General features: G+C 34.3%; 1 protein-coding gene across 1 annotated transcript; it reads left to right on the top strand.

Moving 5' to 3' along the window:
- Positions 1-2,903: 2,903 nt before the first annotated feature.
- Positions 2,904-23,617, top strand: LOC123657222 (sulfotransferase 1E1-like). The gene is made up of 7 exons (XM_045592799.1): positions 2,904-2,985; positions 12,231-12,365; positions 19,114-19,213; positions 19,496-19,818; positions 22,544-22,638; positions 23,055-23,220; positions 23,484-23,617. Exons 1-7 carry the CDS (start codon positions 2,904-2,906, stop codon positions 23,615-23,617), a joined length of 1,035 nt encoding a protein of 344 aa, XP_045448755.1.
- The last annotated feature ends 543 nt before the right edge of the window (positions 23,618-24,160 follow it).

Raw genomic sequence — 24,160 nt, forward strand, 5'->3', positions numbered from 1 at the left:
TGTACTTGTTATACACGCGTTGCTATAAGTAGTATTTTTTTGGCGACGCGTTAGCGCTTTACAGCTCTCAACTTTAACATTCCCGGTCACTATAAACGCTTTTATTTCTACAGGACCTACCACTGTTGTCATTTTGAAACTTCTAATATTTGGCCGACGTTGCAGACATAATGGTTATGTATGACTCAGGTGTCAGAGGAAAACACATGTGACCTCTACGACGTCACCGAAATATCAGGATTTCATAATGAAAGTCATAGAAAGACCCGTAGAATCAAAAATTCATACTTATGGTTGCGTTCAATGTTTTGTTATAAACCTTTAAAATCTATTCATAGAGAAAAAGAACAAAATTTGTGTGTACTCTTTGTTTTATGTTAGTTCACGTTCAGAGGAACATATTTCCTGTCTCAACGTACGGTGAACCTGAATCATTGGAATGGAACGTGATCGAATGAACACGGAACGACGGTGTTTGTAAACCTCACACAGGTTCACAGCCTTCAGCTTGAAGCACCACCAAAAAAAAAACTCGAAAAAATAACTATTTTATTTTTACTGATATAGTTATGGAAGCAAATTTCGTTTTTTTTTGCAGAGTTACTAAATAAAAATAAAACGTTGATTAAATAAATGATATGATAGTGGAAAGTTTATTGTTTTTGTTCAACTGATTTTGTAGATTTACAAAGTAGACAATCTCTATATTAATGGATTTAATGAAACAACCGTATCTTAAAATATTATATAGTATATGCCTGAGCCTTAGAATTGCTCAAATTTATGTGTAAAATTTATTTTATATCAGAAAACTTTCGAACGAAACAAATTACGTGTTGGCTACATTCGTTTTTTCATTACTATTTAAAACAAATGAAAGTATTTTTCTTACTCAATAGTTTTACCGAACTCCAAATGTATCGAAGCTAGGTGATGCCTCGTAGTTGACGATCTGATCCTATTGTTGTATTGGTTTTATGCCGTGTGCTGTTAAAACATTAAATTATGCTTACTGTTGATTGTTGATTTGTATAATTAAGTATGTTAGGTGTGTAATAACTTCATGGTATGTGTACAATATTAGTTGTCAACACTCTGTATAGTACTGATCGCAACGAGCAGAAGTTATTAATAATGTTTTTATCAGCTTACTAAGTTCTCAATTACCGGTTTTGATTTTGAGCTTGAAAAAAAAGAAAAGAAAAAGAAAAGTAAAAATGCAGTATTACATTTAGCACGAAAAGTACTTGTTAGATCTCGGCATATTACTACAAGCAAGCATTTTATTTGATATTTAGTGAGTCCACAAATCATTCATATCCAGCAGTGATAGAAGTTACAGTTCCGGTGCAATGCAAAATCAACCAGTAATATGTTAATGCCCTTTGATACTTGAAAAGCTGTGATTAAGAAATAATCATTTAAATAATGCTTAGGCATAGATAATCCAGTATCAAAACACGTGTCGCTGGAGGGATCCTGTTGCCTGCAGATCCGGGACCCTCCAATTAAAGCGGCTGAAGGCTCCCGCAGGGGTTTGGTCGATAGTGCACCCCCAAGTATGAAGCCGATATACGGTCTAGGACTGCCTACCCGGGCGTCGTGGGTATCACCCGTAAATGGGTTCCCCTGCGATAACAAAAAAAGTATCAAAACACGTAGAGGATTTAATTCAATGTAAAATTTTAATAAACCTTAGCAAATAATATCACAATTTGTAGCAGTTGGCTGTTTTGTAACAATTTCATAATTAAACTCGCTTTGTACTCACCGGGCTAAATTATTTTGTCTACGAAAGCATTGCAAGTTTCAGATTTTTAATCAACTTTAAAAAAGGAGGTGATTCTTAAGTCAAGTTAAGATTGTATTTTTTTACGCGTATAACATATATCAGGTGTACTAACTTCACTTTTGATGATTATTTTTGTATTCGAAAGATGGTACTGAATGTGGTCCCATTAAAAATTTTACATTATCCTGTTACATATCAAATTCACTACACATGTTATCCAGACTTAAAAAATTATATTTAGATCTCTTGAAAAATTATTTATTAACACTGAAAACAAATTAACTGATGATCTGTGATTCAAAAACTAAGGCCTCTCAAAACTAAAACCTTTAGTGACTCTATTCATCGCTAATTTTAGGCGAAAATAGCCCAAAAACTTGTTAACATAAGGTTAAAAATTGTGTAACGTAGAGATTTCTGACATGCCTTACATTTGCATTAGGTTTCAACAAAATTAAACTTTAACATGTCAACTATAAGGTTGATTTTTAAATCAAAATTTTAATATTTTAAATCTGAGTCCGGAGAATCCTTGTCGTAAGATTTCTTGAAGTTCGGAAGAAGTTTAATAGCTAATTAATCTGTCTGCATCGTCGTCTGACCAACTGAAACATTATTTACATTACGCTGAAATAGTGTTTACAGATAAAAAAAATTTATACTTTTGACAATTTACTTATTTATTTATTTATGGATATATTTATTTGGTTTACCAATTAAATATATATAATATTATTCCTTTAGTTAAAAATTATTAATTCTGTTAATGTTATGTCATGTTTAGTACTATTATTTTTGAATTTGCACTCATATCGTAATTCAAGGCCATTATATCCATTAAAATGTAATGAATTCCAAACTTTACCCATAAAGAAATAAAGTTAAAATTAGTATTAAATAAAAATTAAATTGACGAAATTTAGTGTATCTCAAATAAAATTTGTCGTTTGTATTGTTATCAGAAAACCAGATCGATATGTGAATTCTTTTAATGATACGGCTTGTTTTTTAGTGGTTGAACAGTTCGGTGTAACTCACTCACTCACTAACTTCAGCCTGATACAGTCTACTGCTGGACATAGGACATAGTTCGGTGTAACGTCTCGATGAAATGGCACCTTGGTTGGAACTACCCTTTGATATTCAGAACGTTACCGCTGAAGAAGACAAGCTTATAAAGAAATGTATGATAGGTGCGTTATTGTGTTGTGTTACATTGTTAAAGTTTATGTTGATTTGGTTGGTGTTAAGGTAAGGTGTGGTAGATTTATTAGTTTTGTAAATGAAATAAATAGGTTTGTAAATATTCTTTTTTACTCATTTTTAAAAGGAAAACAAATTATAAGCAATTTTGCATTTGATTTTTGCTTAAGTCACTATCATTTATAATATTGTTTTTAATATCTTTTCGTATGTAGTAATTTATATGATATTACAAAAAATACTAAATTGTTTTTATTTTATAGTAAATTATTATATATAAAACAATTAACGTATAATTTCATAAATTACGAACTAACAATGTATTTATATAGTAAAATTTTAAATAGCAAATACGAATTCGTAAAAAGGTTGAACATAAAGTTCTAAATATTTGATTTATAAAATAATAATATATTAAATATTTGAATTATAAAATAATAATATACTAAATAGTTATTTTTACCTTTTTTTAATGGAATAACAATTTTAACTGACGTTTAGGGTATATCGTGTTTGAAAATTTGGAGCAGTCCGACTGGTGAAGTATTTTACAAAAGATCACAGTTAAATAATAGTATTTTCAAACAGTTTGTGTTCCGGTGGTAAAGTGACCAGAGCTTCCGGGGTTTAGGGTTGACAACACGTCTGCGATGCTTCTAGTGGTGTATGGTAAGCGATTACCGTAACTTATAGACGTCTGCAACACCAGAAGCATCGCAAGTGGCTTGCCAACCTCATCCCCAGTTATCTCTAGGAGCTCTGGTCACCTTACTCACCAACAGGAAGACAACACTTCTTCAAAACAGTGTTATTTAGCTGTGATCTTCTGTAAGATCGAGGGACTACCCCAGTCGGGCTGCCCCATATTTTGAGCAGAAAGTTTCCTGCTGTGCCCTACCTCAGTTTGCGTTCAAATAACATATTAGGTACTATAAACTATAACCCAATTAACATATTCATAAATATTTAAAACAAAGACAATACCAAGCTTAATAATAACGCTCTTATTTTATGTCACTTTACACAACCATACAACTTATCACTTAGGGTTGCCCACCATAAATGGTTAATGAATAGTGTTGCGGACGTTTTTTTTTATCTACTAAAGATCAGTCTTTTTGCCTTGGTCTTAAGGCCAAAATGTCAGAATTTTTGCCGTACTTTGTATTAACGTCACGTAAGCGGATAAATAAGATAGTGCCTTTTATTCCGATTTTTTCTAAACATCCAAATATTTTGATTGAAATCGTTCAGTTATGAAATTAAAAAATGTCTCTGATACTCAGGAACTTTTTGGTAAAAGAATTTTAAAATCACATCAGCAGTTCCAGTAATTAGCCTCTACAAATCTACAAACAAACTCTAAAAATATACATCTTTGTAATATCAGTATTAGATTAAAGTTGGTACTAAAATGATATAGGTATATAGGTAGCTATTGAATATATTGTCGCAAGATATTGACTTATGCGTGTTCAATGTTCGTCTATAGTTTTTCGATAATCATTTAAAATTTTAAACGTTCTACTTAAATTGACGACAATTATACTTCATACTTACATATAGAATTTTAACAAAATATAATTAATTTCAGTCGAATTATTCTTATATACACATATTTACAATATATAAATAAAATATAACATAGTGACACAAATAAACGTATATTATACAATTTTCATTGTGGAAGGATTAATTTCTCTTAGGCTTGAGTTGTTAAGTAATAAAACTCATGTTGTTATGCTCTTTATGATCTCTAGATAACAAAAATAGTTTCATCACTACATTGTCTAATTTCTTATGTAGTATGGAATGAAATTATGGTGTGATAATGTAAAATTTTACTATTCACTATGCACTACTACTAGGTACTACTTACTTATACTAGAACCATGTTTCATAAATAAAGTACATACGGTTCAGCGCGATGTAGCATAAGAATTACCTTTAAATAAAATAATAATGACTTAAATGCAATTGCCTAAAGATGAGGATTAAAAAACTGTATAGCCTTAGTTCAAAAGTATGTCTTTCTAGTGGGTAACTGGTATTATAATAACTTTATAACAAATGGGTATGGTTCACTCAGTCAATTAGTCAGTTCAACCTGTTACAGTCCACTGCTGGACATAGGCTACCCTAAACCCCTGGGGCCGACCGTATAATTGGGCGCGGCCAGTCGGCCCCCATCAGCGAAACGCTCCAGCCGGAGCAACTGGGAAGGATCGTCGGGGAACTCTTTCGTCGTGTCTTGAAAATCGGTCGGGGTCCGTGGAGTGGCGGCGGGTCGGCTGCGGTGTCCCACAGGGATCGGTGCTGGGTCCGATCCTGTGAGATATCGGGTACGACTGGGTCCTGCGAGGCCGTCTCCTCCCCGGGATGGGTATCATTTGCTACGCGGATGACACTCTCGTTTACTCCCGGGGACGAGACTATAAGGAGGCGGCGTGGCTGGCTGAGGTCGGACTCGACCTCGTGATCAGCCGCATAAAGAGTCTGGGGCTTCGTGTCAGAATTGAAAAGACCGAAGCCCTCCTCTTCCGCGGGACCGGACGCAATGGGCAGGGGCTACCCTGCAGATCGGAGGGGGGAGGGTCAGGATGAGCTCCCAAATGAAATATTTAATGAAATATTATTCCGTCAAGGATGACGGAGGATGGACCTTCAGTCCACACTTCGCTATGGTGGGACCGAAGGTCGTGAAGGTGGCGAGTGCACTGAGCAGACTCCTCCCGAACCTCGGGGGACCCAGCGCCGCCTGCAGGCAGCTATATTCCGGAGTCTGCCGGAGTATGGCGACGTACGGTGCCCCGGTTTGGGCGGATCGCCTCACTGCGAGGAATAAGGTCGCATTGCGGTCGGCGCAGAAGATCATCGCGGTGAGGGTGATTCGGGGGTATCGTACGGTATCGTGGGCTGCAGCTACTGCTCTAGCTGGCGACCCCCCGTTGGAGCTCGTGGCGGAGGTCCTTGTCGAGATCTACTCATACGTCTCGGGTAGGAGGGCTCTCGGTGAGAACTCCACGTTGGACGGGATCCTACGGGTGTGCCGGATGGGGCAAGAAGCATTAATGCGGAGGTGGGGGGAGGACCTGGCGGAGCAGCCGTATGGCATTCGCGTAACGGCTGCGTTGCGCCCGGTCCTTGAGCGGTGGATGCGCCGTAAGCGCAAGCCCCTCACCTTTCGTCTGACGCAAGTTCTCACCGGGCGCGGCTGCTTTGGTGAATACTTGTGTCGGACGGCCTAAAAGGAGCCGACGACTGGATGTCACGATTGTGGCGCCGGCGGTGGACTCTGCCCAGTACACCCTCGAGGTGTGCCGAGATGGGCGGCGCTACGTCGCGATCTGACGACAGTCCTCGGAGGAGACTTGTCACTGCCGAGCATCATCACCGCGATGCTCGGCGACGACGAGTCATGGACGGCGATGGTCTCCTTCTTCGAGACAGTAATGTTCCAGAAGGAGAACGACGAGCGGATGAGAGAGGAGACCACCGACGAGGCCTCCGTCCGCAGGCGACGAGCGGGGGTGCGTAGGAGGCGCTACTTAATGCACTTCCAGTAACGCCCCTGTGCTCGTGTCGGGCCGGGATGGGGACCCGGTCCTGCTAGACATGGCGTCGTCTGGATTGTTCAGAGGTGAGCCGGACGGTCCCCATGGAGGAGAAGTCTGGCCTTTTCGCCGAGGCCAGCCGGTCGCTGGAAGGATCCTGTCGCCTGCAGATCCGGGACCCTCCAACTAAAGCGGCTGAAGGCTCCCGCAGGGGTTTGGTCGGTAGTGCACCCCCAAGTGTTGAAGCCGACATACGGTCTAGGACTGCCTACCCGGGCGTCCTGGATATCACCCATAAATGGGTTCCCCTGCGATAACAAAAAAAAAATGGACATAGGCCACCCTAAGTTCGCGCCAGACATCCCGGTTTTTTGCAATCCTCTTACACCCTACACCGGCAATCTTGAGTATGATGAATAACAAGTCACAATAGTTTTTAATTTTTGACGGAATTTCTATGTGTGTATCCTTTATATGACTTTTATTATGGCTCTAATGAACTTAAGCATATTTAATGAAAATTATAATTAAATTGTATTTCAAAAAATACAGTTTCACGAAAAAAAGTAGATAATGGAATTTTTTATACGGGCGTACAACGTAACCATAAAACCCATAAAAGTGTCAAGTGTTTGATAACAACTGTCACTATAGGTACTTTATTTATAGATAAAATTTTACTGATACAGGTTATTTAGAATATATTTATATTGAGAAATATTTGTAACTTGTGCCTTGAACGGAGTTAGAAACAGAGAGAGCGCTGTTCACAGACACTTGGCCACAGACGTCTAAAAGATGGCAATGAGATGATGGCGATAAGATAAAATCATTAAATCTTAATGTAAGCCATTGGTCCTTTACCTTTAAGTAGGGTTGGACCACGAAACAAAAAAGTCTCTTTTAGCGGGACTACCAACTGTTTGGGGGTGATATCTAGAGAACTTAGTTATTTAGTACAATTATAAAGTATTGTATAGATGTTAGGAAGTAAGTTGCTATTGAAATATTTTATTTTATTTTATTTGGGAAACTTACAGCTAACATTAGCAATGATATAAATTATAGCAACAGAAGGCCATTGACAAGTTTCCACGTGTAGCAATAACTTAACAATAGTGTTGTGTTGGACAAGTAGAAAATGAAAAGATTAAACAATATTTATAAAATAATTCATAAAGAAAAAAATGTGAAAAGACAAAGTTCTGTGTTTTTAACAGCTCGGTTGATTTTAAACTTTTAGTCACAGCTTTGACGGAAAAAGCGTATATTTAGTAACTGCTTCAGTTTAGCAGAGGAGGTATGATATAAATCAATATCACACTCGCTGAAAATCAAGTCGAAAGACTTACAAGCACGAACAATAAATGAATTTTTTCTATAATTTGTGGATGCAAATGGTACGTGTAAAAGCATATGTTTGTTCTCGTGTGTATAATATGGTACATTTAATCCAACCTCTGCCAAGAGCTCAAGACTATCTAATAGCCCATTCAACAATTTAGAAAGGCAAATCATTTGCCTGCGTTGATACAGAAGAAGGATATCATGCTGCCTGCATCTTGATTCGTAACTAGTGTCAAATATTTGACATTTAAATTGCAGATGGCGAAGAAAACGTTTTTGGATGCTTTCAATGCGATTAATGTATGTAGCGTAAATGGGATTACAAACTTCGGACGCATATTCGAACTGGCTGCGCATTAATACACAATACAGTATTTTTAATGTTTTTATATTCTTAAATTCCGAAGATAGTCTCATAACAAAGCCTAGAACCTTTAATGCTTTAGAAACAATCGTGTCAATGTGATAATCGAACCGTAATTTAGAATCAAAGATGACTCCTAAGTCTTTTATAGCAGCAACTCGGGTAAACGCTGACCCCTTCAGAAAGTAGGAGGTTGCTAGTGGTGTTAAACTACGAGTAAAAGTACAGACAAAGCATTTGTTGACGTTTAAATCGAGATTATTAAGCTGACAGTATGCCTCAAATGTCTAAAGGTCAAGTTGCAAACAATATGCATCTTTTTGAGTGCGAATAGGACAGAAAATTTTCATGTCGTCTGCATATAAAAGAATCTTAGAATGATTGAAACAATGTTTAATATTATTTATGAATATATTAAATAAAAGAGGACGTAGAATCGAGCCCTGAGGGATACCCGAGGGTATAAACAACGATGATGACGTTATTCTTCTTCTTCTGGTTAAAATGGCTTTCAACAGTGCCAAATGAGCACAGATGATTTCGCCAATGTCACGTAGAATGGAGAATATATGAAACGATGATGACATGTATCCGTTAAGAACCACTGTTTGACCTCTATTTGTAATATATGACGATAGTCAGCTGTATAGATTTCCTCGGATACCAACCATCTGCAGCTTTCGCAATAGTATTTTATGATTAATTCTATCAAATGCCTTACTGTAATTGTTCTGTGTAGATTACATTTACTTGGTAACCTTTAGACATATGTTCTGTTAAAAAATCACTACATAGAAGATTAGAAGTAGTTGATTTATTCTTAACGAAACCATGTTGTTGTTCATATAAGTGAAAAGTACCTGGGTGACCGAGCTTAGCTCGGTATTTTTAGTAAATCGTGTTTTTTGGAAATCATATTTAAATACGAATTACATATTTATAAAATATGAATAATATTTTTTTTCCGACAATGATAAGAATATAAATAAATATAAAAATCAAAAATAAAATAATAATTTAAAAATAATAATGATAAAATATTAATAATATTTTTCGATTTTACATACATTATTAAATAAAAAATAACGAGTGCAATTAAAAAAAAAATAATCGATCGAGGATTTGAACCATGGCTTTTCGGTCGATCATGACAGGCCGATTTCCCACCTGAGCTATTTACATTTATTGTCTATAAAAACTGTGATAAAACGACATTTTCTAAAAATGAATCCTAGTTAGATTTATTTATCTCCTCCGAAATTCCCTGCGTACTAAATTTAATGAAAATCGTTGGAGTCGTTTTCGAGATTCAGATTCTATATATATATATATATACAAGAATTGCTCATTTAATAGTATAAGATAAGATAACCAAACAAAATCGAACTTACTCTCGTGATTCACTTACACACTCTGTGAACTTCACATAGTGTGAGTCAGCATGTGTTAAGAATCATTGGTATAGACAATAACTGACAATAAAAATAGAAAGCGAAAATCGTGATAGTAATAAGTTTTCATAACCTAATTATATTACATTCTTTCTAGAGAGGAAGAGTTCTTAGGGCGGGTCAGCACTAGAATTGCGCTGGTGATGCACCTGGTATTGTAGGCGTCTATAGGATACGGTAACCGCTTACAATCATGCGAACCGTTTGATTGTTTTTCATACTTATGGTATAAAAAAATTCTTTATAGAATATATAAAGGATTATGTAGTGGCGTGGAATTATATTTCCTCCCTTTTTCGACGATGTAATAAAGAAACATGTTTTCATCATTTTTAACGGCTAGCAATTGACTCTAGAAATGAAACCGACTCCACTGGGAGTGTGCCTGAATGTACTAGATTGTACTGAATTTAATCAAAACAAAATGAAGTATGGAGGAGAAGTATTTATTATAATAATAATATTTGAAATACTTTCTCTTTTTTGTCACCTTAAACGACAATTGGCCCATATTAGCTGTGGACATTAAAGTAATCTATACAAATAAATAAAATTGGAGTGTCTGTTTGTAATATTAAAATAACCGCTTTTTACTAAATGCACATGGATGTTACACGGCACATATACCAAAAATTTTTAAAATTTTTATTTGGATGTCTGTCTGTTTGTTTGTTCCGGCTAATCTCTGAAACGGCTGGATCGATTTTGATGGGACTTTCACTAGCAGATAGCTGGAATCTAATAAAAAGTAACTTAGGCTACTTTTATTTTAGAAATGTATTTATTTTATAACTGCGAACTGAACAATTACTTTTTTTGTGAAATACCACGCGTACGAAGTCGCGGACACAGCTAGTCTAAATATATATATATATATAAATTTCGTCTCACGATGTATGTTAGTGATATACTCTGAAACTACTGAACCAATTTTAATCAAATTTTGCAAGAATTTGTAATTTGGTTTAACTTGGCAGATAGAGTAGTTTTTATCTAAATTAGACCCGGTAGGTGGCGCTGCTATCGGTAAGCAAGCAAACAAATTTGGTTCATGTTTTCCGGGCAGAACAACGTCTGCCGGGTCCACTAGTATCTATATACATAAAAGCGAAGTGCCAAATTGGTAGGTCGCAGAAAAAATTACAAAGGATTTGATATTTCAACGAATAAAGAAAATGCTTAATGAAGTTCACCGGGTCAGCTAGTTTAACATTATTATAATTATGGTAGAAGGATTATAAATCTTGGGCTTACGATTAGACGACACGACACGACGACTATAACAATTAAAGTAACTTTCCATTGGAATATATTAAAAAATATATTAAACATGTAAACTCTTTCCAATAAATGTCTTAACAATTTTGAATAGTCTTGTAGAATTAATTATTTTGAAATGTTAACTACGGGGTTTAGAAGAGAATAAGGATTAACTAAAAATATATATTTTTAAGAAGTCTTTTAACTAGTGGTAAAGAATTATATAACATTAAAAATAACAACTATAAGCATGTAATAATGACCATGATTTTTACTTTATTGACATTATTTTAAAGTTAGTTTCAGTCATCTAGGATATAATCAATAGGATTTTACCTAAAATCATGATATTTTTTTATTTTATTAACTATCATATCTCGTTTTTAATTAAATTCAATGATAATTATCGTTAAAGTGAAATTTTATATTTTACACGCTCGTAATATGTCCACGGAACGAGTATACTTCGCTCCACAATATAAAATTAAGCGTATATTAACAGGCGGTCCGCCGTAATTAAATTATTCGCTCGGTATTTGGTTGATAGCCGAATCAAAGATTGTGTATGTAAAAATTAAACTTTAAATTCAAACCTTCAATTAAAATTTATTAGCTTTTATTGATCCCCACTTTATTTGCTAGATAACAAGTAATTAATTAATATATTAATTACTAAATTATTATGGCGGGCAGTTTTAATTTTCTTTCACATTTAGTGAAGTTTGAAACGACTGAAAAATGTGCCGAGTGGTAGACCTATATTTGGTTACACTATTAAAGAATTATTATTATTTTGTCTCACTTAGTGATATAATGTTATTTATAACTTCTGATCAAATAAAATTATTTTCTTTCTTATTTTATTTTTTCTTTCAATAATACTTACAAGTAGAACTTGTCAACCATAGAATCTATACCTATGATAAAACTGAAACTGATTTACGCCTGTACATAGAAAATATTAAAGAATAATTTATGAAGGGCCTTCTAAGATATATAGAGACCAAAATTTTTTTTAAATTTTTGTCTATCTGTATGTTTGTCCGCATTTAACGCAAAAACTACTGAATGAAATTTTGTGCATTTGCGTTTTTCTGAAAGCCTAACTAAACGAGTATATATCTTATACGCCATTTTAATACGCCACGTAGAAACAAAGATATTTAAAAGAAGTCGTGTGAACAGCTAGTAAAATAATAAAAAATTAAGCTTGACGACAGTTCTGTCGTACCTATTCTTTTAAGATTTTTTATTTACAGGTTATACGAAGCCCTTCGTCAAATGTGGGAAAAAGGGTTACATAATGCCGGGTTCGTTCAGAAAGCACGCCGAAAGGATATACAATTTTCAAGTCCGACCTGATGATATTTGGGTGATCACGTTCCCTAGATCAGGTGAGAACATACAACTTGACATCGAATTGTAATAATGTTAAAAATGTGCTAGTGTCTGCGTCAGTGGTGCCTCAGAATCTATCGGTTCGATTTAATCACATCCTATCGGTATTTATAAACACAAGTAAAACCGTACGTGTTGTTTAGTTCAAAAAAGAAATAAAATTATGTTTAATATTGTAAAAATAAAATACCCGCAGGTCGACGACGTTTCTTTTTGGTTATTGGTACAACAATCAACTCAACAGTGTAAAGTGGCAGGAATAACTTTCAAATGTTTATCAGTTGTGTATGGATTTCTGTAACATCAGCGGGCTTCGTATCAATCTTAACGCCATCCACTACCACCTTCGGACGGCGAAGCCAGCCATGCTCTTTTTGACAGAGACATAGATATCCTCTCCAGCTGATACCTCTTATCTCTCCTGTCCGGGGTACAAATTAGAACACCTTTGTGTACCGCGGGCTAGGGTTTGCGCGTACGTCAGAGAGGATGTCTGCTCTCGTCGCCTTGGTAGTCTTGAAGGTAGAGACTTCTCCATCCTCTGGTTGCGCATAGACAACGACGACCATCCCCGCGTCTATGCCCACCTATATAGGTCCTACAGCGGTAGCACAGCGAAATTGATCGACTCATGGAGCACATACAAATCGCTACAGATACCGTGCTACAACAAATTTCATTCGCAGAGATCGTGATACTTGGTGATTTCAACGCCTATCACACCGAGTGGCTCGGCTCGAACATCGGCATCGGCTCGCCATGGAACTTTTCATTCCGTGCTCTGCGGTGCCTATAGGCGGCAAATCCCAGCCTTGGTTTGATCGACCTTGCAAAATAGCTGCACGACATAAGCGGGAAAGCTACCGAGCTTGGGCTAATGCATCGATATCCCAGGATGCAAAGACCAGCACACTAAAAAAGGAGTATAACTTTGCCTCTAGGTCCTTCAAAAGAGTTATTACTGAGGAAGGGACCTTCAAAAGAAGAGCATATTCCTATTTGAAAGGCCGGCAACGCGCCTGCTAATCCTTTGATGTAGCGGGTGTCTGTGGATGTTGTTTTTACTTACAACCAGGTGAGCCAACTGTCCGTTTGCCACCTCTTCTATAAAAAAAAATTGGAATGCGAGGTAAGGCAGGGCTTGGGCTCACCTCGATTTTCAATCTATATATGAATCATCTGATCGATGAGCTTAGTAATAGTTATATAGGCAGTGGCGTGCATAAAGTTTCCAGACGGGTTAGGCAGTCAAAAATAATATGAACAGCCACACTGCACCTATTTTCTCGCAATTTTATCCTAATTTATTTAAATTTTGTTGAGAATAGAGGCTTTTAGACAATTTCAAGAACAGACAAGTAAATTATTGGACACGTAAAGTGCTTTTGTACTTATAATAACGCAGGCATACAAATACACGTACAGCAACCGACTGATATTTATCAAACAAATCAGTTACTGGATAGACTTTGACCTCATAAGACCGGCAATCTGATAATTTCGTTTGTGTTAAACATAGAAAATCATTGATAAGACTATTAACTAGTTACAAAATTGTATGCTTAATGAAAGTACTTGTTTATTTATTAATAAATAAAAAAATTATAACGTCATTGTTATTTATATGTTAAATCGATACGCCTGAAGAATTTTTGATTTATCCGTAAAATCGAACGTGTTGAATTTGGATGCACTATTTACTTTCATCAAACACACACCTCAGTTACATATTGTACAAGTAAACATATTCATCACTAATATATTAATATTTTCACTAATAACAAGAACGCACAAACGAAAAATTCAAAGCGAATTACTGCTGTACTATTACGAAATTACTCTGTGGAATGTTGCGATTATGCGACCGTGTCATTTTAATTATTGGTAAAAACGGTATCGAGTTCAAGACAATTTGATTTGACAGGACATTTGATTTGTGCCCCAATCCGTGTGGTCCGATGCTCGAGCCGTCGCGCTCTTGTACTCCCACTTTAGCGTTGAAGTCTCCCATAACAACGCTGTAGAAGATCGAAGTAATGCCATGTATGGTCCTTGTAATGTCTTCATACTAGATCGTTCAATAAGTCCCGAGACTAACCTGGAAATGGCGCATATATTAAAAACTCTTTTGATTTTTAAAAAGTACTGGCTATCAATACAAGAATATGTGTCAAATTTTTAAAAATGGAACAATAAAATTATTGATTTTGAAACATTTAAGTGACGCTACGGTTGTAATTTCGATACAATGGAAAAAAAACGAGTTTCGCGTGTTGATGAAACATTGTTTTTTAATGGGAAAAAATACCGTTGAAGCACAGCAATGGCTTATAAAATGTTATGCAGGATCAGCTCCCTCTAAAGCAACCATTTGTCGGTGGTATGCCGACTTCAAACGCGGTCGCATGGACACCAATGATGGGGAACGCTCAGGTCGTCCAAATGAAGCAGTGACTCAACAAAATATTAACCAAGTCCTCAAAATCGTTTTGGAAGATCGGAAGGTAAAAGTGCGAGAGATAGCCGAGATAGTGAAGATTTCAGCTGGTAGTGTTTTCACTATTTTACATAAAAATTTGGCCATGAAAAAGCTTTTTTCTAAGTGGGTGCCGCGTTTGCTTACAACTAATCAAAAGAAACAACGTGTCAATGATTCAGAGCGATGTTTGGCGCTGATGAATCATAATAAAAAGGATTTTTTACGTCGGTATGTAACAATGGATGAAACCTGGATATACCATTTCACTCCGGAATCCAATCGGCAGGCAGCGGAGTGGAGAGCGGCTGGTGAAAGCCGCCCGAAGCGTCCAAAGACTCAGAAATCGGCCGGTAAGGTTATGGCGTCTATATTTTGGGATGCGCATGGAATACTTTTCATCGACTACCTTGAAAAGGGGCAAAATATAAATAGTGACTATTACATGTGCTTATTGGAGCGATTGAAGTACGAAATTGCGGATAAACGGCCTCACATGAACAAAAAGAAAGTGGTGTTTCCCCAGGACAACGCGCCTTGTCACAAGTCCGTGAGAACGATGGCCAAAATTAACGAATTGGGCTTCGAATTGCTTCCTCATCCCCCTTATTTGCCAGACTTGGCCCCCAGCGATTACTGGCTGTTTGCAGACCTCAAAAAAATGCTTCAGGGTAAGAAATTTGACTCAAATAGTGAAGTTATCGCAGCAACGGAGGCTTATTTTGAAGCCAAAGACAAATCGTTCTACACACATGGGATAGAAAAGTTAGAAAAGCGTTGGAGGGACTGTATCGCTCTTTGAGGAGACTATGTTGATGAATAAAAATTAATTTTATAAAAAAGACCTTTTTTTAGTACTTAGTCTCGGGACTTATTGAACCACGTGTTACAAGGCTTTCGATATAAAATTTTTAAAATTTATTATTGCACTAACACCAGATTTTATGAAACATTCTATATAGGAAAATCCCGAAATAAAGAGTATTATATATATATTCTTTATTGCTCTTTTAAAAAAATCATAATTACAAGTCATTTTTACAAAAAATGTTAGTAACGGCGAACTTATCTCTGTAAGATATCTCTACCAGTCTACCCATAGTGGTGAGAGATGATGTTACCGCGGGACTCATAAGCGCATTTGTGATAAAGTGAAAAAAAAAACTAAACAAAAAGATAAAAACATAATAAAAAAAGCCGTATACTTATTTTGCAATATATACATTCAAAATTAGTGATATAAAATACATATATACTTAACTACATACACAGTTACATGCACATATACATACATACATACCTACATACAGACATACACACATACATACATACTTATACTTGATATGATATAGATAGCGATCGTTACTCATAGTAGGGTATATATCCGCCAACCCGCATTGGTCTGCGTGGTGGATTAAGCTCTGATCCTTCTCCTACATGGGGAAAGAGGCCTATGCCCAGTAGTAGGATATTACAGGCTGAAGCGTTCGATCAATGTATACAATATCAGTATATATTTATATCATATCAAGTATAAGATAGAAAAACATAATTATTTAAGTTTTTTGATATTAAGTTCAGAAACTGTAGTGGTAACTACAAAAGATCGTTTTTTGACAGAGCACCACGAAATTTGTATATTACGAGTATATCCCTTATAAGGGTGAAACTTTGAAGTAAAATATATATAATGTAGAGTTGTAGACGAAAATATACACTTTAGTCTTACAAAAAATAAGTTTAGTATCAGAATTCATATTCCTACAAGAAGAAATCGCAAAAACAGGCCTCTTTAAGAAAATTTCATTCAAAGTGCTTTAAAGAAATTGAGGCCATAATTGAGAGATTAGCGTAAAAAAATAACAATAAATGATAAAAAATTTGATAAATTTAATCGATTACACAACTAACATAAACTCAACAGAACTCTTTGATAAAACTTAATCTTTTAAATTTTATCTATATGAATTACGACTGGCATCATAATTTATTACATATAAATGCGGCAACAATTATTGACAAAAGATAATCCGATACAACCAACGTTATTATAGAAAATAATCATTTGGTACGGAACTGTTTGTACACGTACGATATTATAGGAGGAGTTAAGGTGCGAAATGACTTTACTTCACGAGTGCTGTTTTTACTATGGTTTATTCAATATGGTTAATGTGTGTGGTTATATAATATAGTTAATACACGTTAAAGACACGATGTATGTGAAACGCTTAGTAGACAAATTAACATAAAAATATATATTGAAACAAATTGAATGTACAGAGTATGTATGTATGTATATACTCTGTACAAATTTTGAATTATTCTTAATTATTTACGTCAGGGACAAAATTGTGATAACATAATATTAAAATTCGCTTCTTGCGTATACACTTATTACGTGTACACGTATTATATTGATAAAACTGGTCATAAAAGATTGATGGATGATAAGGTGATAGAGTAGATCCTTTCATTTGATATTTTTATTTGTACAAACCTATGGTTATATTTGAGGAAATCCCAAACATATGTGAATTTCGTAATCAAAAGTAACATATGTGTTTATTTATTGGGTATTCATCAATCTACATAACAAGTTAAAATTGCAAATGGTTCGGTGATTTTAGCGGGAAAGAATAACAAACATAAACCCTCTATGTATTGTCAAATGTTTTTACGATGAATGATCGAAAATTATTCACATTTGCGTTTTAAGACCCGATTGGTTAATTGTTACCTGCTTTTTGATTCATAAATTTAAAACATAACAATGATCAAAATAAATAATCAGTACTACAGCGAAAAAAAAAACAGCGAATTTTCGCAACTAAATAGTCATAAAACTATTTTTCAGTGAGTTTACGGTGAACGACCGTACATTTGCGCCAACTCGGCATTTTATATTATAATTAAATTTATTAATTTTTTTGTATGTTAAGCAATAAGTTCAGTTCACATCGCGGGCGTGTGCACTCAGTAGCAAATTTTTATCACGTTTTAACTATCATTTATTTTATTGATAAATTTTTTTATATATCATTTCTGGTATCATTTAAAGTTGTGTGGAACATCGTACAGAGTTTATATCTATTTTTGTGATATTTTTAATTTTGTTACCGTACCTAGAAAGTTTAGTAATGATCCTGGCTCTCTTTTATGTTGTTTGGTAAACATAAGCAACGAAACGTTCAAAATGACCTAAAAGACGAAATTTGAATAATCTTGAACTAGAGTAGTATCACCAGTGTTTTGATTATTTTATCACACGTCAAGATACGCTCTGTCTCTCTCATACCTATTGCGTAATTTTTGCAAAGAATTTAACTGGTTTCAAAAAAGGATCAAAATCTATGCCGTTTCTTGTTCCTACAATTTGAACTAAACACGAAATTATATATTAGACTGCTAAAAATTAGGACTTTTAAAACATTTTGAAAAGCTTTGTATGACAATAGGATTTTAAAGAATTTTTTATCTAAAAATTACCAAAATATGTATTATAAAAATAAAATAGGGTATTTTTGAAGACTTTTTATAAGTTAATAAAGAGCCAAGTTAACAAAAATTGACAGATTTATAAAATTTTCAAGATTTGAACCAAAACTGAAAGATTAGAAGAATAGCCAGTAAAGGTTTTTAAAAATGTTATTGCAAATTGTTTGGCTAACCAAGTCAAAGCTAAAGAGATTTCGCTGGCAAGCTATTGTTGACTTATGAAGCATTCGATTGTAACATGTCACGCACAATTCATAATTTAGACTCACATTTGGATTTTCCGGAAAATTTAGGAAATTTCTACGACTAGAATGGATTAAAATTTTAGCCTAGACATTTGTAGGCCGAAAAAGTGTATCACGGTAAATGAAACCAAAAAATAATTAAATTACTGTATGCGTAATACAATTAGAAAAGTAAAATTTTCAAGAACTCAATACTTCCGGATAAAAAAATACATTTTTGATTTATGAATTTAGTGTTTTTCATCCATTTTTAGAGTTACTAAAAATGATAAAATTCTTAACTATCAATTTTTTTCAACTATTTGTTTTAACTAACAATAAACCATTAATGTAATTGATATAGACAAAGTCCGTATGCCATGAAAAATAAAATAAAAAATTGTTGACTAGTGTAACTTTTAAGTCCATATCTTTCCTCAACAAGTTTGTGAAAGGTCTCTGAGAAAAATAGCAACAAAAAAGGCCATAAAAATAACAACTTTATTAGTATGTGTAGAAATTTATATCTGTCTTTGTACTTTATAGGTACAACATGGGTACAAGAAATGGTTTGGTTGATACAAAACGATTTGGACTTCAAAAAAGCTCAAGAAATTCCACTTTTCGATCGGTTTCCAATGCTCGAGTAAGTATTGAACACGAAACATGTCATGACTTTTTTTTTCTAATACCAAATGTATGAAATTACAAAAATGTACCTGAAAAAAGAGATAGTCTAGGATAACGCACGTAAATTTATCACACAATTTGCATATCTGCGTTTAACCTTAATATAAATTACTGTCTCATGAAACAAATAATGTCATAACACGTTCACGTATAATTTTCCCGTAAATATCAAGCATTATATTAAACCGTTTTTGAATTTTTATCCTGTTTGCGTTAATAATTTCTTTTTTAATTACAGATTAACTCCACAAATTCCAGAAATGGGTTTACAGCTGATCAAAAGAAATTTCTTGAATTTGGGTTATTTTCAAGGGCTGGGTAAAGCAGCTAGGAGTCCAAGTTGGAAGAATATAGAGGAAATAACAGCACCGAGATTTATAAAAACACACTTGCCACTATCTATGTTACCCCCAAGCTTATTGGACACTGCTAAAGTTATATACGTCGCTAGAGATCCGAGGGATGCGGCGGTTTCATACTATTTCTTATACAAAATGGTCTCTAAAGGATTCATGAGAGTTACGTTTAAACGATTCTGGGAGGCATTCAAACGAGATTTGTGTAAGTTTGATGTATTAATGATTACTATAATCTATAAAAATAAATATAAATATAATCTATACATCTATACAAATAAATAAAATTGGAGTGTCTGTTTGTAATATTCAAATAACCGCTTTTTACTAAATGCATATGGATGTATACGCGGTACATATACCAAAATAACATTTTTTACAATTTTTGTCCGTCTGTCTGTCTGTTTGCCTGTCTATCTGGCTGTCTGCCAGCTAATCTCTGAAACGGCTAGACTGATTTTGACGGGGATTTCACTGTAAAATAGTTTATATAGTAAGGAGTAGTAGTTTAGGCAGGCTACTTTTATTTAAAAAAAAAAATTATTTTATAACTCGCAAACTGAACAATAACTTTTTCGTAAAATTCTACGCAAATGAAGTTGCGGGCACAACTAGTAAATGAATAAATTTATATATATAATTAACAAATTCAGGAATATTCATTTGAAATAACCAAAAGACATCCAAAGGCATTGCTTTATTTTATTTTTACAACAATTATATAAATTGAACTGTTATTGTTTTGCTTATAATTGGAACGAAGTTCCTTACGGCAGGCTTGGAGGAGATAGAGAATTTGCTGGGCGACAGAACTAAAAAAAAGTGAGACTAAAACCGCACAAAAAATATATAACGGAAGTGACGTAATATTAGTCACACGACTGTATAATATTACGTATGTAAAACCGAACTCACAAACATTACTAAACTAATATTAACGGCTATAAATGTTTGGCGTTTTTTGGTAAAATAATGAATTGAAATAGCTATCGTTGGGGTGTAGTGTCTATTTTTATAGTCCAATTTTTTTAGAAGTCTCCTAAATGGTAAACAAATATGGCGTACATCCGACCACAGAAAATTAGAGTAAATAATGTAATTTATTAAAGTGACGCAAAGAGCAAATGAATGAACAATACTAATAAGCCACAGATGAGAGTAAAATTCATTTTATATTCAAATATTGTTGAAATTATTTCAAAACCTGATAATATATTGAATATTTTTGTTAAGAATTAGCAGAGGTACAGAATTATGAAAAAAAAAAAACTATAAATAACCGCGCATCTTTATAAAAGGCAAAATTATTTTATGTTAAATGGGATATCGTTAAAATGTTCAGGTTGAAATTGATATTCAGAAATATTCATAATATAAAATAAAACCTTTACAATAAACACTTCTATAAAAGATTGACATTTGTAATATTTTGTAAGCATTTTTTTTCGCTCAACAATAAAAAAGCAAAGAATATTTAACAACTTAAGCTTATGGCCGATTAGTTTTTCTCAATGGTTCAACCATAGGTAGGCTGTTGGTTTAGGGAATCAAATTTTTTTTTTGCTTATGTTAACTATAGTCCGCTAGTCTTGTGTTAGCGCATTAGTGCACGTGTCTGTCCTATATTTAAGTTTACTTGTATACCTATATGTGGAAACTTTAAATTTGCTTTTATGTACCTATTGTATATTTAAATCCATGTTATTTAGCTGTAAGTTTTCCTGTAAAATAAATATATAAATAAACTTAATAACAAATCGCTTTACGGTAACATTGTTTTATAACTTATTAACAAATTGTAGTTCGTGTAATTTTAAAATATAGGTAAAGGACACGACTGTCTATTTTATCGCTCATTTTGTTCATTCACTTATACTAATTCACCTCTAAAAATGTAATCAACACATACCTATTTGCCTTTAAAAAAAAGATGTTGAAATGACATAATTGACATATTAAAAAGGCCACTTTCATTATTCCTTGATACATGCTCTTCGGTTTAGGGTACTTATGACCTGGCCTTTTTTCAAGACATTCCTAATTTGGTCTTGGGATGTCCGCCTAGGTCTATCTTTTCCAACCCTTCCGTTCACACTTGCCTTATACAGGTTTTTCGTCAATCGTTCTTCGCTCATTCTCACGACATGGCCAAACCACCTGAGCCTACCTTTCTCAATTTACTAACAATTTTATCAGTCCGTCAAAATATCAAGTCATTGTTGTGGGTAGTCCAAAGTTAATCACTCGCATAGATTGGTAACTTCTTTCACCTGTCGTTTTTAACAATACTTTCCTGAATTGAAAACGTAAAAATCTAGGGATAACACTTAATCAATGATCAATCTCCATCATCTCAGCTAACAGAACTTAGCAAGAAGTTGTTTGCAGCCATTGGCTCGCTTTGTCGACTTCAATAATTTCTGCTCTGTGTCTTAGATATACGAAACGTAACTGGCTATGAGAGAAAGAGAGATATGCATTATTTCCCAGAAAATTGACGTAGTGATTAAACGCGGACATGATTTATACCGTAACTGTCAGTAAATATTTAGCCCTTAAGTTGCGAATTGTAAATATGTAAAATATTGTAAAGTTTCGAAATAAATGCTTGAAGAATTATAAATATATAGTACCTAATTATACATTATGCTATAACATGTAGAGAAATGTTAGCTAACAGTAAACGTGTTTAAATCACGAGGGTAGTTTTAGAGGGTACTGCTAAGGAAAAATAAACACAAATATAAGCTTCATAGCTTAATTGGCTAGAGCACTGACGCGGTGAGTCGGAGATGCAGGTTCGATTCTCGCTGGAAGGGTCGATTTTTGACATGATATTAAAAATGTTTAGAATTCTCTCATGTCTGGGTAACACAAAAATAAATGATACAATTATAAGTTAAGAATTTTAAACGGTTTACAATTTTCAGTACCTTGGTCTCCAATAATTGAACACGCAAATGAAGGTTGGGAGCAACGTCACAACAAAAATCTTCATTTTATTTTCTACGAAGACATGATTACTGTAAGTAGAAACTACTGATATTTCTTCTCATTCTCATTCTTTAAAACTTGCTACTTAATATTTATGTATTTCGTTTTTAATAAGGTTTTCAACAAATATAGCACTTTATATTAACTTTATTGTATGTCAGATAATTTTAATAAAAAAATGTAATATTAGATGAAAAGAAAAATGTCAGACAAGTTTAATTGTAAGTTTATAATTTCAAACGTAAAGATACAGTCTAATTATACAGGTACTTTTAAATTATAGCTCACATTAGCGTATGATTAGATGATAGATGATTTATGGATGTGTTGCTACATATAATAGGAAATGATCAGCTGACGTAACTTTACTTTGTTAATGTCATATATTATCGAAGTTTAGAATTGAAACTTCACCAATCGATTGTAATGAATGTTTTTTTTTTATAGGATCTACCAAAAGTAATACGCGGTGTAAGTGAATTCTTAAAGCGAGATTTGACAGAACAACAAGTTAATCTGTTGGCAAACCACCTCAGATTCGACAATATGCGGAAGAACAAGACAGTTAACAATACCATGCACACTAATAACGAAGTGCAGTTCATACGGAAAGGTCTTTATCTTTATACATATTTTCATGTTGTTGTTACTATCACTCACTCACCACTCGCTTCAGCCCACTGCTAGACGTAGGCCTCCACAAGTTCGAGTCAAAAATGGCGTGAACTCATGCTTTTTGCCCATAGTCATCACGCTGGGCAGGCGAGTTGGTGACCGCAGGGCTGGCATGGTATTGACTGGTCTGTCTGGTCTGGTTGCTGGATGGTCATTGACTTGGACTGTATGAAAAGTTTTAATTTTTTATTACTATTACAGGTGAAGTAGGAGGATGGAGAGCACACTTCGATGACAAAATGGAGCTTGAAGCAGAAGAGTTTCTAACCACGAGACTAAAGGGACTAGATATAGAATATCCATCATTAAGCATTTGTGAATCTTCATACTTATAGACAATGACGTTTCCAGTTATTTTTAAGTATTAAATTTTTCCTCAATTTCTTGTGAGTGTGAGATTCGACTTACAACATAAGTTAAGGTTTTAATATTTATATTTGTTGTAGCAACTTTTTAAAACGTTGAAATGATAGTTGATAAAAGCTTATGTCTGACGTGGATCCAAAAATTTTGTTTTTTAGTTGATGTGTTACCCATGTACCCGTGTAGGATATGTTTTGGTTCCTGATTCAGCCTGTAACATCACACTGAAAGGCATAGGGCTCTTTCTACATAAAGGAGAAGGATTACAGTTTCAACCACAACACCGCTATACTGCGGGTTGGCGGATATGTTTGGTTACAATCCTTTTTTTTTATTTCGATGACAAAGGCATGTAATAACATTCCACTGACATTGTTTTAATTTTAATACTTTGTTTTAAAATTGTTTAAGCTTTATAACAATAATAATAATAATAATAATTTTATTTATTTAAGACTTACAGTCCACTTGTTAGTAAAATTAGTAACTTACAAGTATGTTAGTATACTTATATT

Source organism: Melitaea cinxia, chromosome 10 (genome assembly GCF_905220565.1).
Source record: "Melitaea cinxia chromosome 10, ilMelCinx1.1, whole genome shotgun sequence".
NCBI lineage: Eukaryota > Metazoa > Arthropoda > Insecta > Lepidoptera > Nymphalidae > Melitaea > Melitaea cinxia.